Source organism: Typopeltis vanoorti, chromosome 17 (genome assembly GCF_054136105.1).
Source record: "Typopeltis vanoorti isolate ZY-2024b chromosome 17, IOZ_Tvanoo_1.0, whole genome shotgun sequence".
NCBI classification, from domain to species: Eukaryota; Metazoa; Arthropoda; class Arachnida; order Uropygi; family Thelyphonidae; genus Typopeltis; species Typopeltis vanoorti.
In genome coordinates, this window is record NC_143565.1 from 8,744,176 (window position 1) to 8,768,632 (window position 24,457).

The 24,457-nt window shown below is 39.1% G+C and overlaps 2 protein-coding genes across 2 annotated transcripts in view; one reads left to right on the top strand and one right to left on the bottom strand.

Moving 5' to 3' along the window:
* Positions 1-24,457, bottom strand: part of LOC150097122 (uncharacterized) — a 267,734-nt gene that overhangs the window by 189,853 nt on the left and 53,424 nt on the right. The window contains exons 2-3 of the mRNA XM_090407534.1: positions 5,673-5,837; positions 2,806-2,903 (exon numbers count right to left, since the gene is read on the bottom strand). Of these exons, the coding sequence (XP_090263660.1) occupies positions 2,806-2,903; positions 5,673-5,837 (263 nt within the window). The remainder of the gene's footprint in view (positions 1-2,805; positions 2,904-5,672; positions 5,838-24,457) is intronic.
* Positions 1-24,457, top strand: part of Polr3H (RNA polymerase III subunit H) — a 245,335-nt gene that overhangs the window by 19,721 nt on the left and 201,157 nt on the right. The gene's annotated exons all lie outside the window — the stretch shown is intronic.

Below are 24,457 nucleotides of genomic sequence, written 5' to 3' on the forward strand. Positions count from 1 at the left end.
CAAGATTACTTTTGAATTATGTTTCCACCAATCTTGTACACTTTCCAGTCCATCCGAAATCCTCTCTAACACCCTCTCCCTAAAACGATTCCTCACACTCTCCTCTTTTAAGTGAAACCACTTAATTGTCTTCATCCCATGGCATCCAGAGGTTCTTATCTTCGATCTTATTTTAAAGTCTGCGCATAGCAGTCGGTGTTGCTGTGCCACTTGATCTGTTGGAATTACTTTACAATTTGTCACAACCTTAAGATGTTTTCTTCTAGTCAAAATGTAGTCAATTTGTGAACTGTTGTTACCACTCCTAAACTTTATCAAATGTTCTTCCCTCTTGTAGAAAAACGAATTCACAATTGCCAGATCAAACGCTACTGCAACGTCCACAATCCTCTCTCCTTCCTGGTTCATCATTCCCACTCCGTTTGCCACCATGCACCCTTTCACAGTCTCTATTCTGTCTCCCTATGTGTCCGTTCAAGTCTCCTCTACAATCACCATCTCGTTTTCTTCCAGTTCCCTCATTTCTTCATCTAACACGTTCCAGAGCTCATCTTTCTCCTCTGCTGTACAGCCAATTTGCGGGGCATATATACATAATACGACCACCCGCTCTTCTCCAAGACCCAATTTCATTCGCATGATCCTGTCGTTCCTTCTACCCACTTCCAGTACTTCGCCCTTCATTCTGCCACACGCCACAATTCCTACACCATTTCTTCCCTCGTTATTCGCTCCAGAGTAGAACAATTTACATCCATCTCCCAGTTCCTTTGCCTTTCCCCCCCCTTCCACTTTGTCTCCTGCACACATAAAATGTCCAACTTCCTCTTCCTCATCATGTCTGCCCCCTCTCTTCCCCTTCCAGTCATGCTTCCAACATTCAGTGTTCCCACTCGAAACATCCTCTCCACCTGCTGGGCTTGCTTCTTTAACCGCGCCCGCCCTTGATGCGGTAGCCCTCGTCTACTTCTCGCAGCTGTAGAGCGATGTGGCTGCGCGTCGCTTAAGGGGTACGCCCTAGCCCTTTATATCATTTTCTCTTTAACTCATATCATAGCTAGAGCTGGCAGTGAAGTTTTACGACCGAATGCCCTTCCTGACATCAACCCTCGTCATTTATCCGGGCTTGGGACCGGCACCTATTCAGGCTAGCTTGCCTCCTTCGGTGGCGGCATAAGACGAAATGACTTAGCAAGATAGGAAAGATTCACCCCTAGCCCTCGAATATTCTAATAGCATCAGGGGGAAGGAGCAAGGAGAGGAGAAAGAAGCAAAGAAAGAAGGGGAGGGATCAGTCTACAGAATAATATAACAGATGTATATTACATAAAGTAAGGCATGGTGCAGCATCTGGTATCGGGTTTGCCATGCCCGTACTCACTAAAGTGAGCCCTTGAGGTTTGCAAATAAATGTAAATAATATTCCCTGGTTTCATTTTATGAACGAGCTATTTATTTGTATTTAGTGCAGATTAATATTCGCTTATCATTTGTCTGTTACGAATACATTAACGCTGTTAAAATAACAGACTTCTGCTTCTTACTCTCGGTATTTCTGAGGTCTAAATTTTTTTACAGTGTTAGCATTTGTTTTCGGTGTTGGCGAAATGGCCCTTGTGAAATAAGAAGATATTATTTCACATCCTCCTTTACATGGAGAAGCTTGGATTAAGATTGGAAACTCTTAGTTAAAGAAAGAATGGTTAAGATTCAGTTGTTTTGTATCCTCGGTGTTTCTGCATTTCTGCACCAAAAACGAGATTTGTTTGTTTGTTTCTTAACAAAAACAAAGAAGACGTCTTCAATAACTTAAAATTTCGTAATTTTCACAAAACAGTCAAAGTCATTATATTGAAGAGTGTTTTAAGTTGAATGTCGGTAAGTAGAAACTCACCACCCAAATGCGAGGGCGACGGGAGAGAAGCAGCAGGTCCGAGGAACGAATCTGTTCCCCGACTGGGACAGATACAAAAATTGTATTAACAAGTAACGATGTGGCTTAGAAAATTAAACTAACGCCTTGTGACTGAATGGATTTATGAGTGTGTGGCGGCCGCGTGCATTTGTTAAGCTACTTCTTACGATTGCTTATTCAGTCGCCCAGTAGAAACGTAAGATTGGCTAACTTGACGTCATTTGGAAAAGACCTAGAAATATCTCACCGTGTGTACGCGCGCGCAGCCTTCACGGAACAAAGCGAGATCTTGCTAAACAAAAGGCGTGCGTCTTATCGACCTCGCCATGTACAACACTAGTGAGCTTCCTTGCTTCTGATGCATTATTAATACGTCTGCCCCAGCAGAAAGAAAGAAAAAGAAAACTTTAATCGCATCGCTTTCTCTGGGAACAGTCTGAACTTCATTTTCAATGTTACCCGCAGTTGTTTTTGTACTCAGGGATCAGAACTTGCAAACAGAGGAAATGTTAGAGAAGCATGAATAAAAAGCCCCATTTGTTTTTGTTCATTGCGACAAGCTCGAGTTCAACAAGTGGGCTAAGTGGACGGATGTCTTCTGATTCGTTTTGTAAGAAGTGATGGAAGAAGACAAATTAACTATTTATTTTGTTTGGTTTGTCTTGAGCTGACGAATGGTTCGCAATCTTCATTCATACTGGAGAAGGTCAGACAATAATAAGGGTGAATGCTCGCAAATATTTTGAGACGTTTTCAGAAAATTGCAGTCATTCTGTAGTGACAATACAGACAAAGAAGTAAAGTTGAGTAAACGAATAAGTAGAAAAGGTAAAGTATGAATTGGCATTAAGAAATGGAGAGAATAAAAAGAAATAAAAAATAATTCTTACCTCATTCTCGCAATGATTGACAAACTGCGACTTTCTGCTCGGAGATTGTATTGGACCCTGGCTGTCCATGAGAGAAGGCCTTTGAAGTTGAAAGACGACTGCAAATAGAAACACGACCGAACATTAACACAGACATCCCCATCTCGACAGAAGTGCCAACAGTTCTGTTTGTCTTATTTTACTTTTAAAGCATAATTTAGATGACTTAAAAGAAAGAACAAACGTTAGCTCAAATTTGCAATAATTAATTAATTAGATTTAGAATATAATGTATGCTCAAAAATAGTTTTCATCTCCCGCATTAATAATAAAATAAGTGGAAATAGATGGCCTTATACAGAAACAACAAACGGGGATCATGATGCCGGAAAGCATGGAAAGGCCGTGCTAAAAAAAAAATAAAAATAAAAAAAAAAAAAAAAAAAAAACATGTTCATGCATTAGCTGAGTGCTTCACTGAGAAAGAATGAAGCAGTACGAAATCAAATGGTAGTTGTGTGTCTTGCGAAAAATGTTATTAATGGTGGACAACACATCACAAGGAATTTCTTGATTGCCTCCTGACTGTAACAACCTATGACGCAACTAGAAGACGTCCGAATGAGGTTATATTCTGAGATTTTGGATAGGGAAGTTTGTAACTACCAAAATGACGTATGGATGGGTTTTTGTCCTGAATGAAGATCGTTGTGTCGAATGTAAACTACTGAAATAGCCAAGGTTTGAATGCGAACATGCAAGATCAGTGAACGTAGAGAATTATGGAAGTATATGGAGAGTCCCTAGCGTCACACTCCCATGACTTGTGGTTTACTATACATCACAGTTTCATAACGATCTGACCGACTACGGCATACGCATCAGTAATATTAGTTTAGAAGTAATAACAAATCAAACGTCCTACAGCAGAGGAAAACGTCATGTTTTTCGAATGTACTAATTTCCCTTCCAGTCGCAGAATGGCGCTGCATCCACAAATCATGGCTAATATTCAAGAAAAGGTACACCGTTACTTCTGGTTGGTACGACACTCCAGAATGTCCATCTTGAAATGGCCGGTACCGAATCAAACTTAGAAAGAATGCACCACTACCATGCACTTTTCATGAATTGGAAGAAATTCGTTTATGGATACATTACGCAGGAAGTAGGAGTTGGAACCGGTTGCCTATTCGCCGTGTTACTACGGATAGACATACGGAGTCTTTATAAGCTGACACTTGAAATAACACACGACACTCGCCAAACTAATGTTTCACTGTTTACTACGTCTAAAGCATTCCATATTTGTAATTCATTCAGGTATTTAGAAGTCGCTTTTTATCACCAAAAAAACTCTATAAACAAAACTTAAATCCTTGAAAATATTAGATAAGTAATCTTACGTATTTATACTGACCAACATTCTTCGTGTAATTGACATAATTACGTACTTCTACACATGATCGATGGGGATCTTTAAATTGTCACATTGAAGCTCTCGTTTCCTGAAACCAGTTTGTGCGTGCGTAATTTTCACATTCTGTCACCTTGTAAATCTCGAACAACCAGTGCATTTGGCAACGGGCATGCTGGAAAGAAGAGCGCCCAGTCAAGTCGCTGAGTTCGTGAATCAGATTACAACCTTGTTATTGAATGAGGTCTTGGTTACGATGATGAAAAATAAATTTTTGTGCCAATTCGCGGTGACTCTTGAAATTGCAAAGACAAATACTTGTGCTGTAATATTTCCATTTTCCAAGTAATCATACAATACAGTTTGCTGTATTTCTAATGAAACAACTTATTTGACTTTACAATCTCGTAGATAACGGCAATATCTTAACGTGTTTCGGAAGAACTTAACTACGTAAATCCAATCAATGGAATTGGCGATTTTTGTGCGCATTTTCGGAATTTTAAAGCAGTAAATTACGTTTTCATGTTTGCAAATGAAATAAGTCAAAATTTTGTGTTCTTGTGTTTTAGGCTCAACTCAGTGAATGAAATAAGAACCATTTCGTTTTCAGAGGAATTTTACGAATTATTTTGAAGCAATTTATCGGCTTCCTCTGGAAAATTCAGGAAGTTTGGATTCGTGATTTGATGCTTGAAGATTCCACGCTTGAAGCGGCTAGGTCCTGGAAAACTTGGCGAGATCATTTGATACAATGGCAGAGATACGCAACAGAATTCTGAATTATGCAATTGAGATCGATCCATTGAGCTGAAGGACATAGGCTACAGGCAGACATCAAGAGTGTTCGAAAGTTGTTGATATTTGTGGTTTCATAAATCGCCAACTTCTTCCAGATACAAATGAATACGTATGAGCTCATATATTCGATAATCTGAAGACAATCTTATATAATTGAGCTCAAGATCTTATGAGTCTTGAAGAATAAGTTCTAGATCCATCTAAGACAAAGATTTTGCCACACAAACTTCAGTTAACAACGTCGAGATCGAATGTTGTAGGAACGTCTTGTAACAGCAATGTCTACTTTTATATTTTTCTGAGGAAACCACTGATGTGTTTTCTGAAACTATTATGTTAAAAGAAAACCAAAGATTCTTATTAGTTTTTCTTCCCAGGAACTTGTTAGAGATATGCAGTGTCAACGAACAGAAGAGTGTAGTTTATTGATTACTTTCTTCGGTGTAAGGACAGAATGACCTTTCCGTTAAGGTGAAAGGGGCATTGGACGTAGAGTGGAGGCGAATCAATAAATCGCGAGGCCAGTAGAGAAATGACCCTTCTTAGAACAGTCAGCTGAGTCCGTGATAGTAATTAGCGGGTTAAGTGGTAAATAGCTCATGAGAAGAACACAGAAAAGAGTAGTGAAGAAGACTTCCTCCAGAGGGGGTAACGATCGATTAGTACTTACCGGGAAGCGGAGACCTCGGAGGTAAAGAATCGTCTCCATGGAAGTCCCTGTTTTCTGTTGCACGCTCTTCGTAGGGGTTGCACGACCTTGGACTGTGTGAGGGCACAACGGGTGGGGCGACTTTCTTGATGGTGGCATTCTTGTGCGTTTTGTTCGTTCCGCCCACTGAAAGAAAAAAGCACACAATTATTCAAGTCGCTCGTCCATGACACAGAAATCCGGGCAGCTGTTAAGAGCTCGTGGAGCAACACATAATTCGATGACTTTTAACTGAAATTTCGGCTTTTTTTTTTTTATTTTGTGTGTGTGTGTGGGGGGGGGGAAATAAATGCTCCACTTTTCTGCCCTAGCACCTACCCTGACAGAAATATCTAGAAAAGAAAATCCCTTCAACTTCATGCGTAGATATTTAGATCCTCATCATGTGTATACGCTTGAATGATGTTAATTTTCACCAAAATTTCTCGTCCACGAGTGGCATGTGGAAAATGCTGATAAATCAGAAATCTCATGCTGATGTTTGATCGCAACAACAGTCTTCTCTCTCTCTGTTCTGATTCTGATAATAAAAAAAAAAAAAAGGAAGGAAAGAAAAACCATCCAACCCTGGTAAAACTCCCCATCCCTAATGTTTTCTTCAGTTTCCTAAAAAAATGATCGTGATCATTTTTTTAGGAAAATAGTGCTGTGTAACTGAGAGTCAGTTACACAGCACTAATGCACTACAAATCCGTAGCTAGCTCCGAGGTCCTCATGATACATTTACGGTTCACCAACATTTCAATGTACAGCACGAAAAACTTAACTGTGCTTTGCTTAAGGAACAGTTCTTGTTGGTCATGATATTAACTTAATTGCTTTCAATAATAAAATCAGAGACCAACTTGAACGGGAGAAAAGCATTTTGTTTGACCTCAGGTTCCCATCTTAATTTAATATTCCAAGTGGAATATGACAAAGAAAAGTCATTTCCATTCCATTTTCAGTATTTTTCATTGCGTTTAGGTCCGATGGTCTTTTGATCCTATCTCCGCAGTGTCTTATGGTTAACTAAATGTGAGCATTCAGATTTACTGGCGAACTGTTCAGGGAGGAGCAGGACGAGGAGGAAATCTCCGCAAAAACCATTTACATCTCCGTATGAGTCTGGCTAATTCACTTTCAGCTGAATTACTTTGAAATAGCTCCATAAAGGTTCCTTGAATCTTAGATGGGACCTGGACTGAGGTCTTTCAGCCAAAGAACGTCGTATTGAATGACTGCAATGCAGAATTTTCTTTCTTTCTTTTTCTTTCTTTTTTTTTTTTTTGTAATATCACAATAGAAGTGCGTGCACCAACTTCATTCTTATTTGAAACATGCCGCTGACATCCAACAGCCTCCGTAGTTCGATTGCTTTCGACGGAGCCCTTTGGTTGGAAAGAACTGGATTTGAATCCATTCTACATGTGCCGGTCTCATACGAAGGTGGAGACCGTTTCGTCCCTCTAAACAGGCCCCCGTGAACGCACACATGTACAAACATAGGATGCAAACTGCGATGGTTTTGGCTCTACTGCACATGAGGGATCTGTACTGGAAGGAGCATCTGGATCCTTAGAAAACTCCAGATCCTGGAGTTTGTGAAACGGACTACAATATTCGTATGGAATGACATGAATAAAACCATGAACACATCCAATGAATGTGACTCCTTGTCGCTAGAGGGCACTCCATAGCACACAATACACCGTCTCCACAATTTAATCCTTCACCACACACCAGGCCCGCTGATGCAATTTTTGTCTATTCGGTGCTTTTTGTCCGATATGCCTGCATGCTGAATGGAAATATCTGAGTTTCCAGGAGGAAAAACCCCGTGAGATGAGATCACCTTCAAATGGAAAAAGCTCACGAAAAGATTCCTCTCATGACGACATTTTGAGAGGAATGAGATTCCTCTCATAAGCAAAGATTTTGCCAACAGCTTTTCTCCACTCGAAGGGCAAAGAGTCCTTCCAACTGCGTTATGGAAGCGTTCGTAAAATTACACGATATTTTAAATTAAATTTTGTTTTTGTAAGAAAAATTCATTTATTTAAAACAGTTTTTAGACTGTCTATTGAAATATCTAATTTCTTAAATCTTATTATTTGTTTAGATTGTTATAATCGCGCTTTTCGACAAGATTAAAACATGCCACTTTAATCTGACTTCTCTCTCTCTCTCCCTCTCTCTCTTTCTCTTTCTCTCTCACACACACTTTTTCTTAAATAATTCTGGAAATAGATAATTTGTACGTTATACTCGTAGTTGTAAATCCACAGGAGCCTCGCGAACATTTAAAATGTGCTCTTACTTCGCCTAAGTATCCAACACGTTTCGGCCCTTTTTTTTAGAGCCTCGTCAGGGATTCCCAAGGATAACTCATCTCTAAATTCAGCCACTAACAAATAACCACGGTTGATGTCAACCGCTGCAGGGCGTACAAAGCGAGCCTCCATTTTTTACCGATTTTTCCCAACCCTACGCTTAACATCTTTTGTTGTTAGCGACGTTTCTGCGAATAAATTTTTGTCTTATAAATGAATCTAGCATTGATCCCCAGCACGATGGTTTCGTTAGTCCTAAATCTTAATCAATCAATTCACGAGGTGTCAACATCGCCACGGGAAACCTGTCTGAATCGCGACTCGTGTTCGCACATCAACCTCTAAAAATAAAACGCTGGCAAATTAATCAGCTCCGCTATATTCAATTAAACGACAGTTAAAGACATTAAGTCACCTTTAATAAAGTGCTCGAACCGGGCAAACACCATCGGATGTCTGATTAGGGACGGGCTTGTAATGCCGCTCACAGTGCAGCATCGTTCGATGCTTTGATTCGACAGACCTTAAAGCCTCTGCCACGAGACTCTCGGTCTTAATGGGATAAAATAGCGAAGACTGGATTTCCTCTGGTGGCCGAAAACAATCGCAGCAGCTTGTCTTACTCCTCCTTGGCCACAAGTAAAACAAATGGAATGTCATTGCGAATTCTGTTATTGTGAAAATATTTGAGAATGAAACTAAAGGCGTTTCCTTGAAGCTAAATGCTACCGCTGTTCAAAATTATTATTATTATTATTAAACTGAGTGTCTCCATGGAATCCAAGACTCATCGCTGGAGAACCACATTAGCCAATTCCCAATACCTATCATACTTCTCCTTAAAATAATTCATGACAATAACCTGTTCTACCTATTCTTCCACTCATCCACCACATTCGTAGCAAAAAAAAATCTAAACCTTACATCCACGAACAATGGTTTAACTCGACTTCCATGATGACCTCTTCTTCCTTTCCCTTACATCCATACCATAAAAACCTGTTTTGCAGCTTATGTTACATTATATCTCTTCTTCCGTCTATTGACCAATTCTTGTAACCCACAAATCTTCACTCTATCCTCATAAGAAGCATTCCACAGATCTGAAACCACCTCGATCACGAGCCTTTGAATCCTCTCTGCCATTCCACATCCCTAAGAAATCCTGCGACCAAATTTGAGCACAGTAATCAAGATTCAGACGTATCGAAGCCTTACTGAGAGGAATCATCACTTCTAATATGTGATTAGCACTTTTTTAATATATTGGTATCTTTTTATAATGATCATAATAATAATGAGAATAACTGTTGTCAAAGCGGTGTGTTGTCATCTCAATAGAAGCCTAAGCTTCAGACCGGTTAACTCAGCATTGCTTAATATGTTCGTTTTGCGATCGATAGGATTTTAACTGATAGAAGTATGCATTGAATAACAACGGATAAAAATATGTCATCATAGAGATGACTGTCCCTCTTTTTTGTTATTCTTTTTAAGCAATTCATGAAGCTTTCGCACCTTTTTTTGTTTCGAGCGTCAGTGATCTCAATTCTTAAAATCCTGACGGTTTATAAGAGAAATCGGAAAAATTTTAAAAACAAGATAACGTTAGAAACGACCGGAAATGCAATAGGCAATTGGTCATCTCTATTGAGCCCTTTTCCCCCCTCCTCCCTTGGCCTTCGAAATATTCATGCCAGTAGTTTACTATCACATATCATCGTATCGTAATATAAATCACGTGATAGTCAATTAATAAATCAGGGAACGAATCGAAATAAACTGTCTTTATTCGCGCGACATTCGGAGAGGAAAAAGTAGGAATTGCAGGAAGAGTGAAATGGCTGAATATTGCAGTAATGCCGAGGACCATTCCACATCCCTAAGAAATCAACTTCTCAACATCACTTCTCAACATCACTTCTGGTTGAGAAGTGATGTTGAGCAGCATCCTTTTCGATTACCAGCGTGTGCATGCTCGCGCACTTTAAGCATATTCACGTGCTGTGAGAAGACACTTGATTGGTCTTCTCAATCACCGTTCTTCTTTTCTACCTGTGGGATGAGGCTCCTGCCATGTTCCGCCACCTGAGGGACGCTTGGACAGAAGCCCCCCCCCCTCCATGTCCACTTTCTGTAAAACGCTTCTCGTTCCCACCCTCGTTTTGTCGCCTCTCACAACAGCCGTTCTCTGTGCGCCCTCCCTCTTCTTGTTCCAAAGCAGCAGGTCAACGACCGACTGCGTTCTCGACGGCTTCGAGGCACGTGCGCCCGCAAATGTGTGTGTGTGCCAGAGAGAAAGAGAGCGAACACGCGAGTCGATCGATCAGTCCGTGGATAACATTGGCTAAATCCTTTTTTTTTTTATATATTATTATTATTCTTTCTATCCTGGCGACGTATTGCCTAAGCCTGGCACGGAGATTCTTTCAGACCTTCTGGGTCGAAGCTCGAGGGGGATTGTCTGAATTTTGTCATCGCTGGGAGGAGATGTGATGGAACTTCTACTCCAGGCAGACAAGAAAAAAAATTATTTCTTTCTCTCTCTCTGTAACCAGTGCGAAATCCACCTAGACTACCCCACAGACCTCAGAACTGGTTGTCTGGGTTATTAGTCTTTAGACGGCATACGGTTTTCAAATAAAGACTCTCTTTTCTTTTTTTTTGAAGATCTCATCGTACAAGCTCGAGGATTGCTGCAGCTATTACGTTTACAGATACTCGACTCGTTACTTTAGAAAGACATTTAATAATGGTACATGTGGGGTTTTCTATCATCCTAATGGACACCCAAGCTAATGTAAACGAGGATCTTAGAAATATCTACAGATGGACTTTTTTTTATATAAATTGCAGAATAGCAGCAGTGAGAAGAATAGCATGACTGCTTCGTTCAGTTTGTTGCATTTTCTAATCTTCAAACAAGAAGGAAAAGTATACTCTAAACACGGACTATGTAAGATGTAAATATACTGTATTTTACAGGGAACACGCACAGCCATAAGTAAAGATTCTATTTACAGAGTGAAAAAAGTTTGCTTTTTTTTTTCTCCGAGAAATAAGACATACATGAAAAATGTAATTTTTCACGTCCCATATTTATCTGCAACTGTTTAAATTTCAAAACATGCTGCAAGAAAACTCAAGTAGCAATTGCTAATTATCATTTTCTATATGATCATCAGACGAAGGTTTTTATGAGCAGGGTTAGCTAATCCGAAAACCTTCTACTGGAGACCATACATGGAACTCTTTCAATCCGCTTCAGACCGCCAGTAAGCAGGGCAGTGGATTCATCTGCCATCTAAAGGCATTCACGGTTGGTTGGAGAACAGAGACGCCATCTGTCCGTTAGGCTAGCATGCGCGTTAGGATTAGTATTATCACATACACCTACATGGAGTGCCAAAGGAATTAACGCAGGGGATGCCACTCCACATACGTAATTCACCATCCCCATAACATAAACCGCTGTCTGCACTACATGACACTGCAGTCTTTTTTTTTTTTGTTAATTGCGAGCTCTAGTCAGATTTTAGGGATGAGAACCCCTGCTACTTTGGTATGAGACAGGCTAAATCGCGTTAAATTAAAAACAAACAAACAAAAGTAATACAGGTAACCCTCGTGTAACGCGGATGTTAGGTTCAATAGAAATGCCGCGTTATATAAATCGCGTTATGCAAGACTCAGATCACACAGAAAAAGTAGGATTATGTTCCGACATCGTTTTCTTTTTAATTATATAAACAACAATGACATATCCAACCAAAATATTTTTTTATTTAATTCAGGTAATTCATGTAAGTATATAAACTATGAAACAAATACATAGTTTAAACTTATAAAATTATAAATTGTACGTAAACTTCATTGCATATGATTCATAAATGTTTTAGACAACATAAAATAAACTGCATATTTTAATAGTCATCAGTGTCTTCAAAACGAACATTTCGTAGATGTTCTTTATTTACGAGTGGCCGGACGTCGTTATCACTTGAAATATCTTGGACATCATTTGTGTAATTCTCACTGCATACTTCGGCTGGTTTAGTTATCAAGAAGTCACTGTGCTGCAGTTTTTTAATTAAGTTCATAATATGGAGCTAAACAAATATCCAATTGTCTCGTGAATTTTCCGGAGCGCTCCATTAGGGGATCATTATCAGTAAAATAACTTTCTTGCCAAGTCCAATCCTTCTGCTAATTTCTTTAAACTGAATTCTTTAACGGATTCATCGCAGTCAGAATCTTCGGCCGAACTGTCCCCGCCATGTATTAATTGTACCAGTTCCTCCTCATCATTTAAATCTGTTTCCCCATCAATTAATTCACTCATTTCGTTTACAACCATATCGCGATTATTATAAAAATATTTTTTTTACATGAAAAAAAAAAAAAAAAGAGCATTACATATTGTATGTTACTCACCAGAAAATAAAGTGCTCAGCTTGAGATTAAAGCGCATTAGGATTTTTTAATGCGCTTTCCTGGTAGAAAACGAAGATTTTTAACAATAAGCACTTTATACGGTAAACAAATGAGGTACATGCGTGCTAACTAAAGGGCATTTCCCCTAATATAAATTCGCTACTTATAACTACAATACGGGCAGACGCCAATTTAGCGAAGATAAAATTTGAGTTTTAAGTCGCGCGTTGAAAAATATATGAAAAGATAAAGGGTTACTACAGTTTGTGGACCGTCTTATATCGAAACCGCGTTGTATAAGCACCGCGTTCAACAAGGGATACTACAATTTGTAGACCGCGTTATAAGAGGGTTACCTGTATAAGATTCCTCTCGTGACAAGAATGGAACTCTTTTCTTTTCCAGTCGAAACGCACAGACTGCTCTACAGCCACTCAAAGACAACCCTATGCGGTGAATATATCCTCGCTTAATTGGCGTGTGTTCTCCGGCTGATTTTGTGTGTTTTACGCAATTGAAAAATCCATTTCCGTCACCTCCTTGCTAATTATAACTTTTAGCACAAATCTCCGGCTACAGTTGCGATAATTTTTTTTTTAAATAACCTGTATTTTTTTATTGTAAGTTTCATATTCAAGTACAACATTTTGCCAATCCTGTGTGTGACCTAGGAGCAACAGCTCGTCCAGGTTGCGATATGCATAAAGTTACAAAAAGTTATGTAATGCGTTATCATTATGTATACACGTGTACATCCTTGTAATACATATTATTATAATATAATAGCATAATAAAATCGCAGGAGACATGCTGATATGTACAGAGAAAGTTGCGTAACATTAATTAGGAATAAAATAAAACAAAGCAGTAAATAGCATTTAAATTTTACGTTTTACGCATGAGATGAGACTGGATCTTTGAATACAAATATGCTAAAAACCAATAATTTATCCAATTATTTTGAACAGAGCTTCCTCATTTCTGTGGGAAAATAAATACTCTTTGATTAGAGTTTTGTATTGGTTTGGGTTGGTTTCGTTTCTTATTGTTAAAGGTGGTGTGTGAATACTTTTGGCGCTAAATAAGTATAATGTTTGCGTGTTGCTTCTTTATTTGCTTTTGGAACTAAATATTTTAGGCCCTTATGTCTACTAAGGAAAGTATCTTGTTGGATATTTACGTATTCGTTGTCGTTTTTTTATGAATAATAGTACCCTATAGACGTATAAATAGCTAAGGGGTAGTATGTTTAGTATGGCGTATTTATTACACATTGCAGTATCCTTGTGTTTGTTTCTAGTTAAGATTTTAATTACTTTATTCTGAGTCGAGACCAAAGGTTTCAGAGTAGTGCGATAGATTCCTCCCCAACTTAATATACCATATTGTAGTGCGCTTTGAATCCAGGCAGGATATAATATTTTTAGCATATTTAAATTTAAGAATCTGTTTAGGTGGTAAAGTCTGTTTAACATAATCCTTACTTTATTTACGACACCGGTGATATGCGGTTTTCAGCTTAAATTCCTCTCAATTTTTAATCCCAAGTTATTACACTGACTTTTTCTATTTTCTCGCAGTTGCAATTTGAGTTTGTCCTGCAATTCCAATCATGCAAAATTAATTGTGCAGTGAAGTTCATTTTGCCAGTTGTATTTCGCAAGTTAAAATTTACATATTTAGTTTTTGAGACATTCAGATTGAGTTTATTTGACTGGAACCAATTTGTTGCTTTTAAACGATCAGCATTCACAATGGTTTTCATTTGTTCGGCTGTGTCTGTAGAGAAAATTAGTACTGTATCATCTGCAAAAGTATTTATTTTACTGTTTAGTTTAAGATTGCAGAAGTTATTAATATAAATACTAAATAAAAGTGGTCCCAAGACAGATCCTTGTGGTACACCGCAGTCTACTGTTTTGGAGCTGCTATAGCTGTTGTTTATTTTTACAATTTGTGATCTGGTATTTAAATAATTTTTGAACCAGTTTAGGGCAGTACCTGGTATTCCTATGACTTCTAATTTTTTTTTTTATTAAAATTTCATGTGATACAGTGTCCGAGTTCCGAGTTGGCTCTAGTATTTTGTTAACATAAATGTACAAATACAGGCAATAATGAAACCTGTTTGTTTTGTAGATGGGTGGCAAAATAATTGGCTCGCAAATAAAACATGATTGAAATAGCTCCCTAGCTAAAGAGCCTGATATTTGTACCTACCTGCCTACGCTGTAAAATAGTAGTAGTTCAAGGATGCTGTATTCCATTTGTAACTCTTTATATTACCTTGGAATTGTTTTAAAACTTTAACGTTTCAAAGATTGAGTTAGGCCGAAATCAATTGCTGGAAATTCCTTTGGCGGTCCGCCATTTGAAATTCCTGCTCGAGGCCTTTGATTGCTTCATTGCTGCATTTGGAAGTTGATCTAATCAAGTCGTTAGATCAGCTGAGTGAGTCTCTTAATAGGTCTTTCCTTATTAAACAGATTATAAAACAGGTACTAAAGTACCTGTCGTTCGACTACCTTGGAATTCCCATCCTACAGTTCACTGCGGGTCAAACCAGAAGGCAGTTTCTTTATGCGCTGGTTACACACAAGCATGAGTTCACTTTCTTCGAAAACTCAAAGTGCTTACGTCAGGAGAATTGGGTGCGGAAGAAGAAGAATTCTTTGCGTTGTTGTGGCCGATGCTACAAAAGCAATTTGCACCAGAGTGGGTTAGCAGACGTTGAAATGCCCAATTTAAAATGCATAAGCGGTACCGAGTGTTTGGCAACGGTGACTGTTTGTCTTTAAAATGTATGAGGGATGGGCTTGCCCTAATTGCTGTAACGTAAGAAATTAGAAATGATTAATGAAATAATTAAAATCGCGTCTTAAAAGATTTCTGGACGCCCAGAAGCGTGCGTTATTGGCAAGTGTAGCGTCGCTGTCATCCATCTTTCTGTGTAGAGCATCCATTCCACAAGTGATTCACCAGTTTTACTATTTTGACTGAAAATGTTCAATGTCTGGTCCCTAGAAGGGATTCCGGATTATCTTGTTGACCTACCCGTGGTGCTAAATATATGATAAGTTCCTAAGCGTTTGGGGGTGGAATTGTCATCAAAAATATTCTTAAGCTTTCTGGAATTCAAGTGAAACTAGCCAAGAAAAATAATTAATTTTAATATTCATCATATTTTCCTCTGTTTTGCCTGCAAATTTTACCTTGATCTCATTGTAAACAGCATAGCTTTATTGTTAGTCCAGGTAGTCACCAGAAGCAACCGTAGTTGCGCATGAAGCACCCCAAAAATTAGCACGCACACACCTGACTGAACATGACTGGAAACCAACTCACGGGTTGATGATTGAGATACGCAATTTTTATGTCACTTTTTTATGATTCCGCAGTGTGAATAACAATTCTGTTACACAGGATCAGATAAAGAGAACGTATGTCTAAGGGGATATCAAGTGTGCTAAAAATGGATTTAAATTTCAAAAAGGACATAAAACGAAAATATTCATATTTGAAAACCAATCTAATACTTTCATATAAGTTTCAGGTGAAAGATCAATATTTATTAACATTAATTTATTACTGTTGCTGGGTTAATGTTAACAATATTTGTTAACATTCACCTTCTGGTCTCATCCCTTGATTTAAGTTTATTCTCCGCCGTGTGGTCATCAAGGCTCATTCCCGTTTTAGCTTGCTGTAGGCTCAATGGCTAAGTAACTGGGAACTAATTAGTGTTCTCATAGGATGGTTAATCGCTTCTGCGCAGAATACTATTGCTATTCAGTTGCGTGTGTTCTTCTGCCTGTTTTGAGGGGGAGTAGGGGACTCTGCTACCCTCGACTTACTGAAGTTCCTTTCTATACAATGTGTTGTCCTAACTCAACGTAAATGGATGCATTGTTTAGAAATATCGCTTTAAGATCCCTCCAATACTTTATAATGACTCCCACGCCCTCTTTTATACTTTTTTCTTTAAATATCTCTGAATGCTGTAGACTTTGCCATGTTCAACGAAGCACATTCGCCACTTTCTATTTCCTATTGACGAGCATGAATGAACAACTAATGGATTTTTTGCCAAACCCATTGAGAAGTGTCTTCCCCAAAGCGAGGGGTCCATCTCGTTTCATACGATGTCCTGTTTGTCCTAAAAAGATCTTCGCTTTAATGACAAGTCGCAGGTCATCAAAGTAATTGATGACTTGCAATCTGTCCCCTTCCAGTGGAAACAAGAAGTTGTCCTTGGACGGGGATAATCACTACAAAATGATTTGCATCTGAAGAAGCGTCAAAAGAGCTTTCGACCATTCTGTTATCCTACGAATTCGGCAGCATCGATCTGAACGTGTCTTTTTATGAACGTGCTTAATTACAGCGCCAGTTGCGCTGTCAGAAACGTCTCTGCTTCCTATCAACGACACACACACAAACACATGACCAGTGTTGCGGTTTACACGCCAGGCGCACAGTCAGAAAGTTCTTTTGACTTGTGTCACTTTTGTTGCTCTTGCTTTTCCCTCCCCTCCCCGAATGTTTTAATTTATGCTCAACACGACGACATTTTCCTCCGCTGAAGTAAATTAAAGGAAGCTGCTGAATGTTGACTTGTTCAAAATGAGGAATCTGCGTTTCGACTATTGGTGAAGCGACTCGAATTCCGATTAAATTCTCGTTTACGCTTTCTTTGAGACGCCATCACTGCTTTGAGACTCTAAACTAGTTAAGAGACTAATATACCCTGGAGGGGCGAAGGGGTGCGCGTTCTTTCCCTTGTGAACTGCACTCCATAACACATCGGAGGTCGTTAATATCACAAAGTTGAGCTGCTGCAAAACAGTTTGCTCGTCGTTAATTACTGCTGACTAGAAATATCACGGACGAAGTCTGTGTGCAGAACTACAGCGGAGCAAGGACGGTCTTCGTTTCTTTGCCTCGCATTCCCACTGCCAATGTCAGAAGGGCAGTTGATGAGATTGCACGACTCCATTTCCTGTGACAGAGATTAATAAATCAGTTTCCGTTTCCGGCTCATTTGGTGACAGCGGAGGGCGACTGTCACTCATTCCCGCCGTCAAGTAAAAGAAGATATTCTCCCTCCCCCCCGCATCGCCATTTTATTTATTACCCGGCAGCTTTGGCTAACACATTCATCGACTGCGACGGAACGAGGCGCGCGGTCAAGAGGCAAACTGTTGGAATGAAACTATTAGGGAACAGCCAGCGATGAGGAGGGGGGTGATTAAAGGTTATTGCACTACCAAGGGACGTTACCGAGCGGACTCGAAGATGCACGATTATTCAAAGAAGAAACTCTCTGAGGAAACGAATTGTCTTGGCGCGCAGAACAGATTAAACCCACGAACTCTGCAAGCGCGACAGTAATTAGATCGGCAATGCTGAACGGGACAGATGACACAATTAAGAACGGTGGCGATTAACACGCGTACGCAGATAACAAGACAGGAGATGGCGGCTTCGACAAAATAACTACGACAAAACGTTCCCGGAAATAGCGACACAAGAAATGATTCCCATTCTTATAATTTGCTGTGAAGAAAAATTATGAAGACTGCGTGTTAATAGAAGTTCCTTTTGTTCACAGAGCCATTGTAGCTCAGTCGGTATCGTTGATATCATTCACATGGAAGCATCTGGGTTCGATTCCCGTTCAAGACGTGAGGAACCTTTATTTGGTCACCTTTCGACTAGTTAGCCTGTCTCGGAGGTAGGGGGGTTTTTCGTTCCCCAGAATAGGCAAACCGGCCCCGTGAATACACACGTGGATTACAGTCATGAATACGTCCCAGCCATATGCCGGTCCCGAGCCCGGATAAAATTGGGGGTTTGGGGAAAGCAATGGTGAACTACCCTGTAAAAAATCTCGCCAGGAATACTTTGAGGGCAATGCCTACAAGTCACCTACGGTCGGAAACGACAGAAAGGGAAAATCATTATCCACGTTCACACAGTTGGACCTGCCATCACCAAATTTTTCTGAGGCTCCTCGTTGATTTTCTGCTTTGGTTTACACGTGGATCCACTCCACACCATGCAAGCTTCGAAACCCGATCAGACGGAAAAGGGTGTTTAATCCTGAATCACGTAATCTCCTAATACGTCTGATATTGCGTGTGTTCATCTGACGTTGATGGAATAAAAACAGCCCGATTTTAAAGGAGAAAAACCAACTAATAATTGGCTAACTCGCCCTCGGATAAAAGGCCCCCTGATAAAGGTTCTTCGCGTTCTAGGTTGGATTCGAACCTAGGTCTTTGCCATCGAAGGGCATCGTCGAAACCACGTTGAATTCGAGCCGCGGAGGCGCCAATTCGATTGTAGGAAACTGAAAGCTTGGAAAGTCTTTCAACAGATTACATTCCTCCATCGGTTTACGCGATTTTTCGGATAATGTTATGGAAAATGGCTTGCTGAAGAGAGGCGTGGGGTTGCTTTCTTTGAATTATGTCCAGAAAACGCCGAAAGCTAGTAAGTTTCAGTCCAGTTCTGAGTCCAGTAATGATGAGCAGTTTGTTATAATCAAAGTCAATTCGAAAACGACTCAATCTCCATATTTGTATTAATATGCACTAAATGAGGGGAGGGGGATACCGAATTCTCAAAGCTTGGGAAAATGATTTCATTGTTTGGGAGCAGTGGACAGCCGAGTTGGTTTACGGAACATATTTTTAGTAATAAATTTTGAACTTTGAAGCAATACACTGCGTGACAAATCAAGTGGATTTTAAGAAATGTCTTTTTACGTGATTTATTTTACTGCTGTTTTACGAAAATTACATATTAAAACTAAAAACTGTGCTGTGTATAATATATTAATAAATATATAATGCATACATTTTAAACTTCCTATCCTATCCTAATTTAAGCCCACGCGTAAACCCACACTTCACCGTGTAGGCATTCGAAACCCAAATCCCCACTGAATACGTTGGCTACACCTTATTCTAGGGGGTGTCTTCTTATGTCTGTAGCAGCGTGTGTTTACGGGTCCGGTTTGCCTGTTCTGAGGGACAAAAAACCCTCTACCTCCCTGTGAAACCGGCTAACTCACCTTTAGTCGAAAGAGACCAGTAAAGGTTCCTCACGTCTTGGACGGGAATCGAACCCAGGTCTTTCCGACCAAAGGGCTTCGCCCATACCGAGTGAACTACGGAGGCTGTATTTCAAACTTGGACTTTTAAATATTGCAATGACTATTAAATTGAATAATTTCAAAATAAATATTTTAAAAGGATCTATAAATACATATAAATATTTCATTATACATAAATATATCTAAATATATTTATATCCATTTATATACATATATATTTATTTTATATATTTTATACCTGTATAAATTTTAAGGGCATTAAATTAGTAAAAAACTGAGTATTATTTAGTTTATTAATTATTATTAAGATGATATAGTTAGTGGGATGGAATGTGAAGGGAATACTGTGTTCAGGAAGGATAGAGAGAAAAGATTGGGGGGGGGGGAGTGTTATTGATGATAGTCGATGAACTGCAACCAAAGAGGGGTAGACATTCAACTGCAGGCCAAGAAAAATAACACATTTGAGGCCATCTGGTGCGAGATTGAGGCCAGCAGAATAAAATATACAGTTGGATGCTGCTATAGACTAGGCGATGGAATAGATGATGGAGACAGTATGCATTGGTAAATAGACTCAATGAGTGGAGGACAGGTAATTATTATGGGGGATTTCAACTATGGTAATAACATTGATTAGAAGGAAGAGAGACTACATGGGAGGAAGGAATTGGATTTTATGCAGTTATTAAGGGATAATTACCTGAGACAGCATGTAATGGAATATACTCGAGAGTGATCGATCTAGTAACTGCATCTGAGAATTTGTCTATAACCAAGAAGACCACATTACCAACAACTGGAGAGAGAGTGATCATAATGTCTTGCACTGGGAGGTGGCTAAAGGTGTGGAAGTTTCATTTAAGAGGGGATGTACGTGGAATTGCATGACTGGTAAGTATGACAAACACAGGAGATTGCTTGGAGCAATGGAGGTGGTAAAGGAGTGTTTGAGGGAAGTAATGGCAAACTGCATACCTAGTCAAGAGGGCAAATCAAGTGGGAGTCAAATGGATGAATATCATCATTAAGCTAGAGCTGCAAAAAAAAAAAAAAAAAAAAAAAAAAAAAAAAAAAAAAAACATTTGCGTAGTGAATTTAAAGAGAATAGTGACCAGCAGGCACATGAACAGTACAGGGCGCAGGCCAGAAGGGTAACTAGTGTGGTAAGAAAGGCAAAAGCAAAGTATTTTAATGAATGCCGATGGTAGGGAGGTAACTGAATCAGTCGAAATAGTAGAATTACTAAGTGAACACTTTGCAAGAGTATATAATCCAGGTGGAGATATTGCAGTATCAAGAGAGGCAATGGCTTATATCGAAATAGAGGTAGCTGAACTGGAGGGGCATAGCATGTTACAGAACCTTAATGTGAACACAGCTACGATATTATGTGATATACCAACTCGAGTTTTTACGAGAAGGTTCTGGTGAAATGGCAGTACCTTTGATCGCATTGTTCAATTTGTCTGAACTCGAGGTTGGTCGCAACCTCCAAGACATATAGCAAATTACTGATCGATCAGCATCTCAGGAGTCGTGATCAAGGTATTAGAGAAGTTAATTAAGAGCAAAATACAATAATGTAGCGGATACTACACGGAAGTCAACATGGGTTTCGTGAAGGATAGGTCATGCTTCAGTAACTTTATAATACAATGAAAAGGTGAGCTGGAGAAAGGTAATGGGTTTACAGTGATGCTGCTGGACATTGCAAAAGCCTTTGACAGGCTACCACATGGAATTCTAATCACTAAACTGCAGCACATGGGGATGGATATAGGGGTTGTGAGATGGATAAGAGGATGGTTATGGAGAAATAACAGAGAGAAGTTTATTCAGGAGTAGAGTCCAGTAGAAGGGTTGTGACTTTTGGCACGCAACAGGGCTGTGTACTTGGGTTACTACTATTACCTTTGTTTATTAATGATCTGAAGGGAAATATTCAGTTGTTTGCAGATGATGCAAAAGTAGGTCAATAAGGAGGGTATTGATATTTTACAGGATAATTTAAATAGACTGACGGTATGGGCCAAGAAGAATGGATGTCAATTTAATGTGGCAAAGTGTAAGATTATGCATTTTGGGGTGAGAAGAATAGCAGCAATGTACCACATTGGTGGAACTGTACTCCAGGAGGTTGACGAGGCCAGGCATTTGGGAGTGTTGGTGGACAGGGAGTTGAAGTTTTAAAGAACGTATTGCAGAAATGGCTAAAGCAGCTCGTCGGATTACTTGGTTACTGAAGAATACTTTAACGAGCAGAAACAAGCAGGTTATTGTTCCTCTTTATCGAGCCTTGACAAGACCCCATCTTGACTACTGCGTGCAGATCTGGGAGCCAGGGTCTCTTCTTGATGGGGAGGAGGTGGAGAGGATCCAGGAGGTGGAGAGTGACCAAGATGATAGCAGGTCTGTGGAATGAACCGTATGAGAACAAGTTGAGGATTTGTGGGTTGCAGAAACTGGACGATAGGCAGAAAAGGAGTGATATGATTGAGACATAAAAATGACTGAGGGGTTTTTACAAGAGATTAATTCCGAGAAAATTTTTCAGAACAGGTCTGGTGGTGGGAGAACTAGGGGACACCCTCGGAAACTTAAAAAGCGTGTAGTTAGCAAGGATTTTAGAACTAGTTTTTGTTTTTTTGCTTGGAGAATGGTAACTGAGTGGAATAGGTTGCCAGAGTCCGTTGTTGGTTCCGTGACTGGGACTAAGTCAAAGCAAAGTATGATAGATACTGTGCAAATGTTGGATAGTTCTTGACATGATGTTTAGGGCCTCCCTCGATGAGTCTGAGGACTCCTTGGAGTAGTCCATAATAATAATAATAATAAGCAGTAGTAGTAGTTCTCAGCGTGCTAAAATTTCTTCTTTTTTATATTTTCTGCATTTCTGGTTAGCACCTGATGAGTAACCCATGTTCGAAACTGTTAATCAAAAGAATTAATAAAAGATGAACATTCCCATTTCCGAGCAGTGTTCTTATCCTTCGAGTAATGCAATACCAAGTCAATCCTTTCGAAAGTTCTATTTTCGTAAGCTGTGTCACTTTTGGAACTTTTTAGTTTCAGAAGGCCAATAACCATGGATGGTTGTCATCTTGCAATAATTTCCTCTGCCACGTTCAAGCCATTTTTTTTTTTTTGTCTTTTTCCTTCAACGCGAAACTCCATTTAGGTAACGTAATTACGGGTGGAAAGCGTGCAATTTTTGGATAAATTGCACGCGATAGCATTGTTGTGCATCAAAACGTAACGGAACAGAGCGACTGATTAGCACAGCAATTATGGACGAGTTTCGTAGCACGTTATAAATAGACACGAAGTGCATGCATTTAGAATACATCCGTCATGCATACTTAAAGTTGGGATCACGACCGAGTACGGAGTAACTGATCAATCGTCACACACACACACACACACACACACACACACACACACACACACACACACACACACACACACACACACACACACACACACACCAAAAAGGTACTTCCTGAAGCTACCATTGATAAATTTTGCTATTTTTTAAGATCTCGATAGTGCCTCACTGCTGTGGGAGGTTTATAGGGGATGTTGCATGGAAGTACGCAGTTGATGTCTCTTTAAGAATGGGGGATGGTGGGGGTTCTTTGGTGTATCTGGAATGTCCCAAAATGGACTCTTCTCCTGTTCCATGGTCAGTCGTATTTTGTACTGAATGCCATTCTGTTACTATTCTTATTCTGTGATGTTGTCGATAACTTTAAGCCATCTTCTTGAAGGGGAAATAAGATACTCAGTTCGTTCTGCAGAAATTGCCACAGGGGAGATCGGAAAAATCCATTTCAGATGAGAAGTTGATATCTGAAGTTGTACTTAAAGATGGGAAATATCTCGCCAGGGATTTCATCCATTCTAACAAACAAAGAAATGAATAAAAATAAAACGATGTAATGTTTACATCGTTTTATGTAAACGCTGTAACGTTTATGAGGCCAGCTCCGTGTGAGGCCGGCTAACTCAACGATGTAATGATAACCTCAATTATGAACATTCACATTGTATTTGAAATCAGCCAAAGTTCCACGATGGTGGAGGCTGCCCGCAATGTGGTGGGCATCCAGGGAGAGAGAGAGAGAGAGAGAGAGAGAGAGAGAGAGAGAGAGAGAGAGAGAGAGAGAGAGAGAGGGGGGGGGAATCACAAGATGAAGTCATATAGAAAGTTAAAAAATGTATACTTAAATAAATCTTCATTTGCTAAAGTTATGTATTTGCTTGTAAACAAGCTTTGGAAAAAATAGCAAAAGAATTATGGGACTGACTTTAGAATCAGCATTTTATAATGTACAAGCAAAAACAAGTTGTTTAAAATTAAAAAAAAAAATAATAAAATATCGCACAGTATAAAAAAAATACATATATCAAAAACATTTAGTTTTTATATGTCAATTATATTAAATTAATATATGAATAAATATATTAATATCAATTATATTAAAAGTGTATTAAAATTAGATAAATATGCAGAGGTTATATGCATTTATTTATTTTCAAATGCTATTATGATGAAAATAAAGGAAAACAAACAAATAAATAAAGTTTCTTTCAGGTATGCTGTTTTGCAATAAGAATAAAATTATGCATACAAATAACTGATATTTAATATTTTATTTTTAAAAAACTTTAAAATACATAAATCTGAAATATAAATATTTGTTTGAGCAATAGTAATAACCATGTACCCGAATTTTCACGCAAAATAACAAAGCCGTTTTTGTGTACAAATTTATTCTTACGACAAATACAAGTCACCGTGGATCGTAGTACGAACACGCAAATCATAGCAAACGTTCTAGTAGTGGCCATGGTAAACAGTGCGTTAAATATCTGTT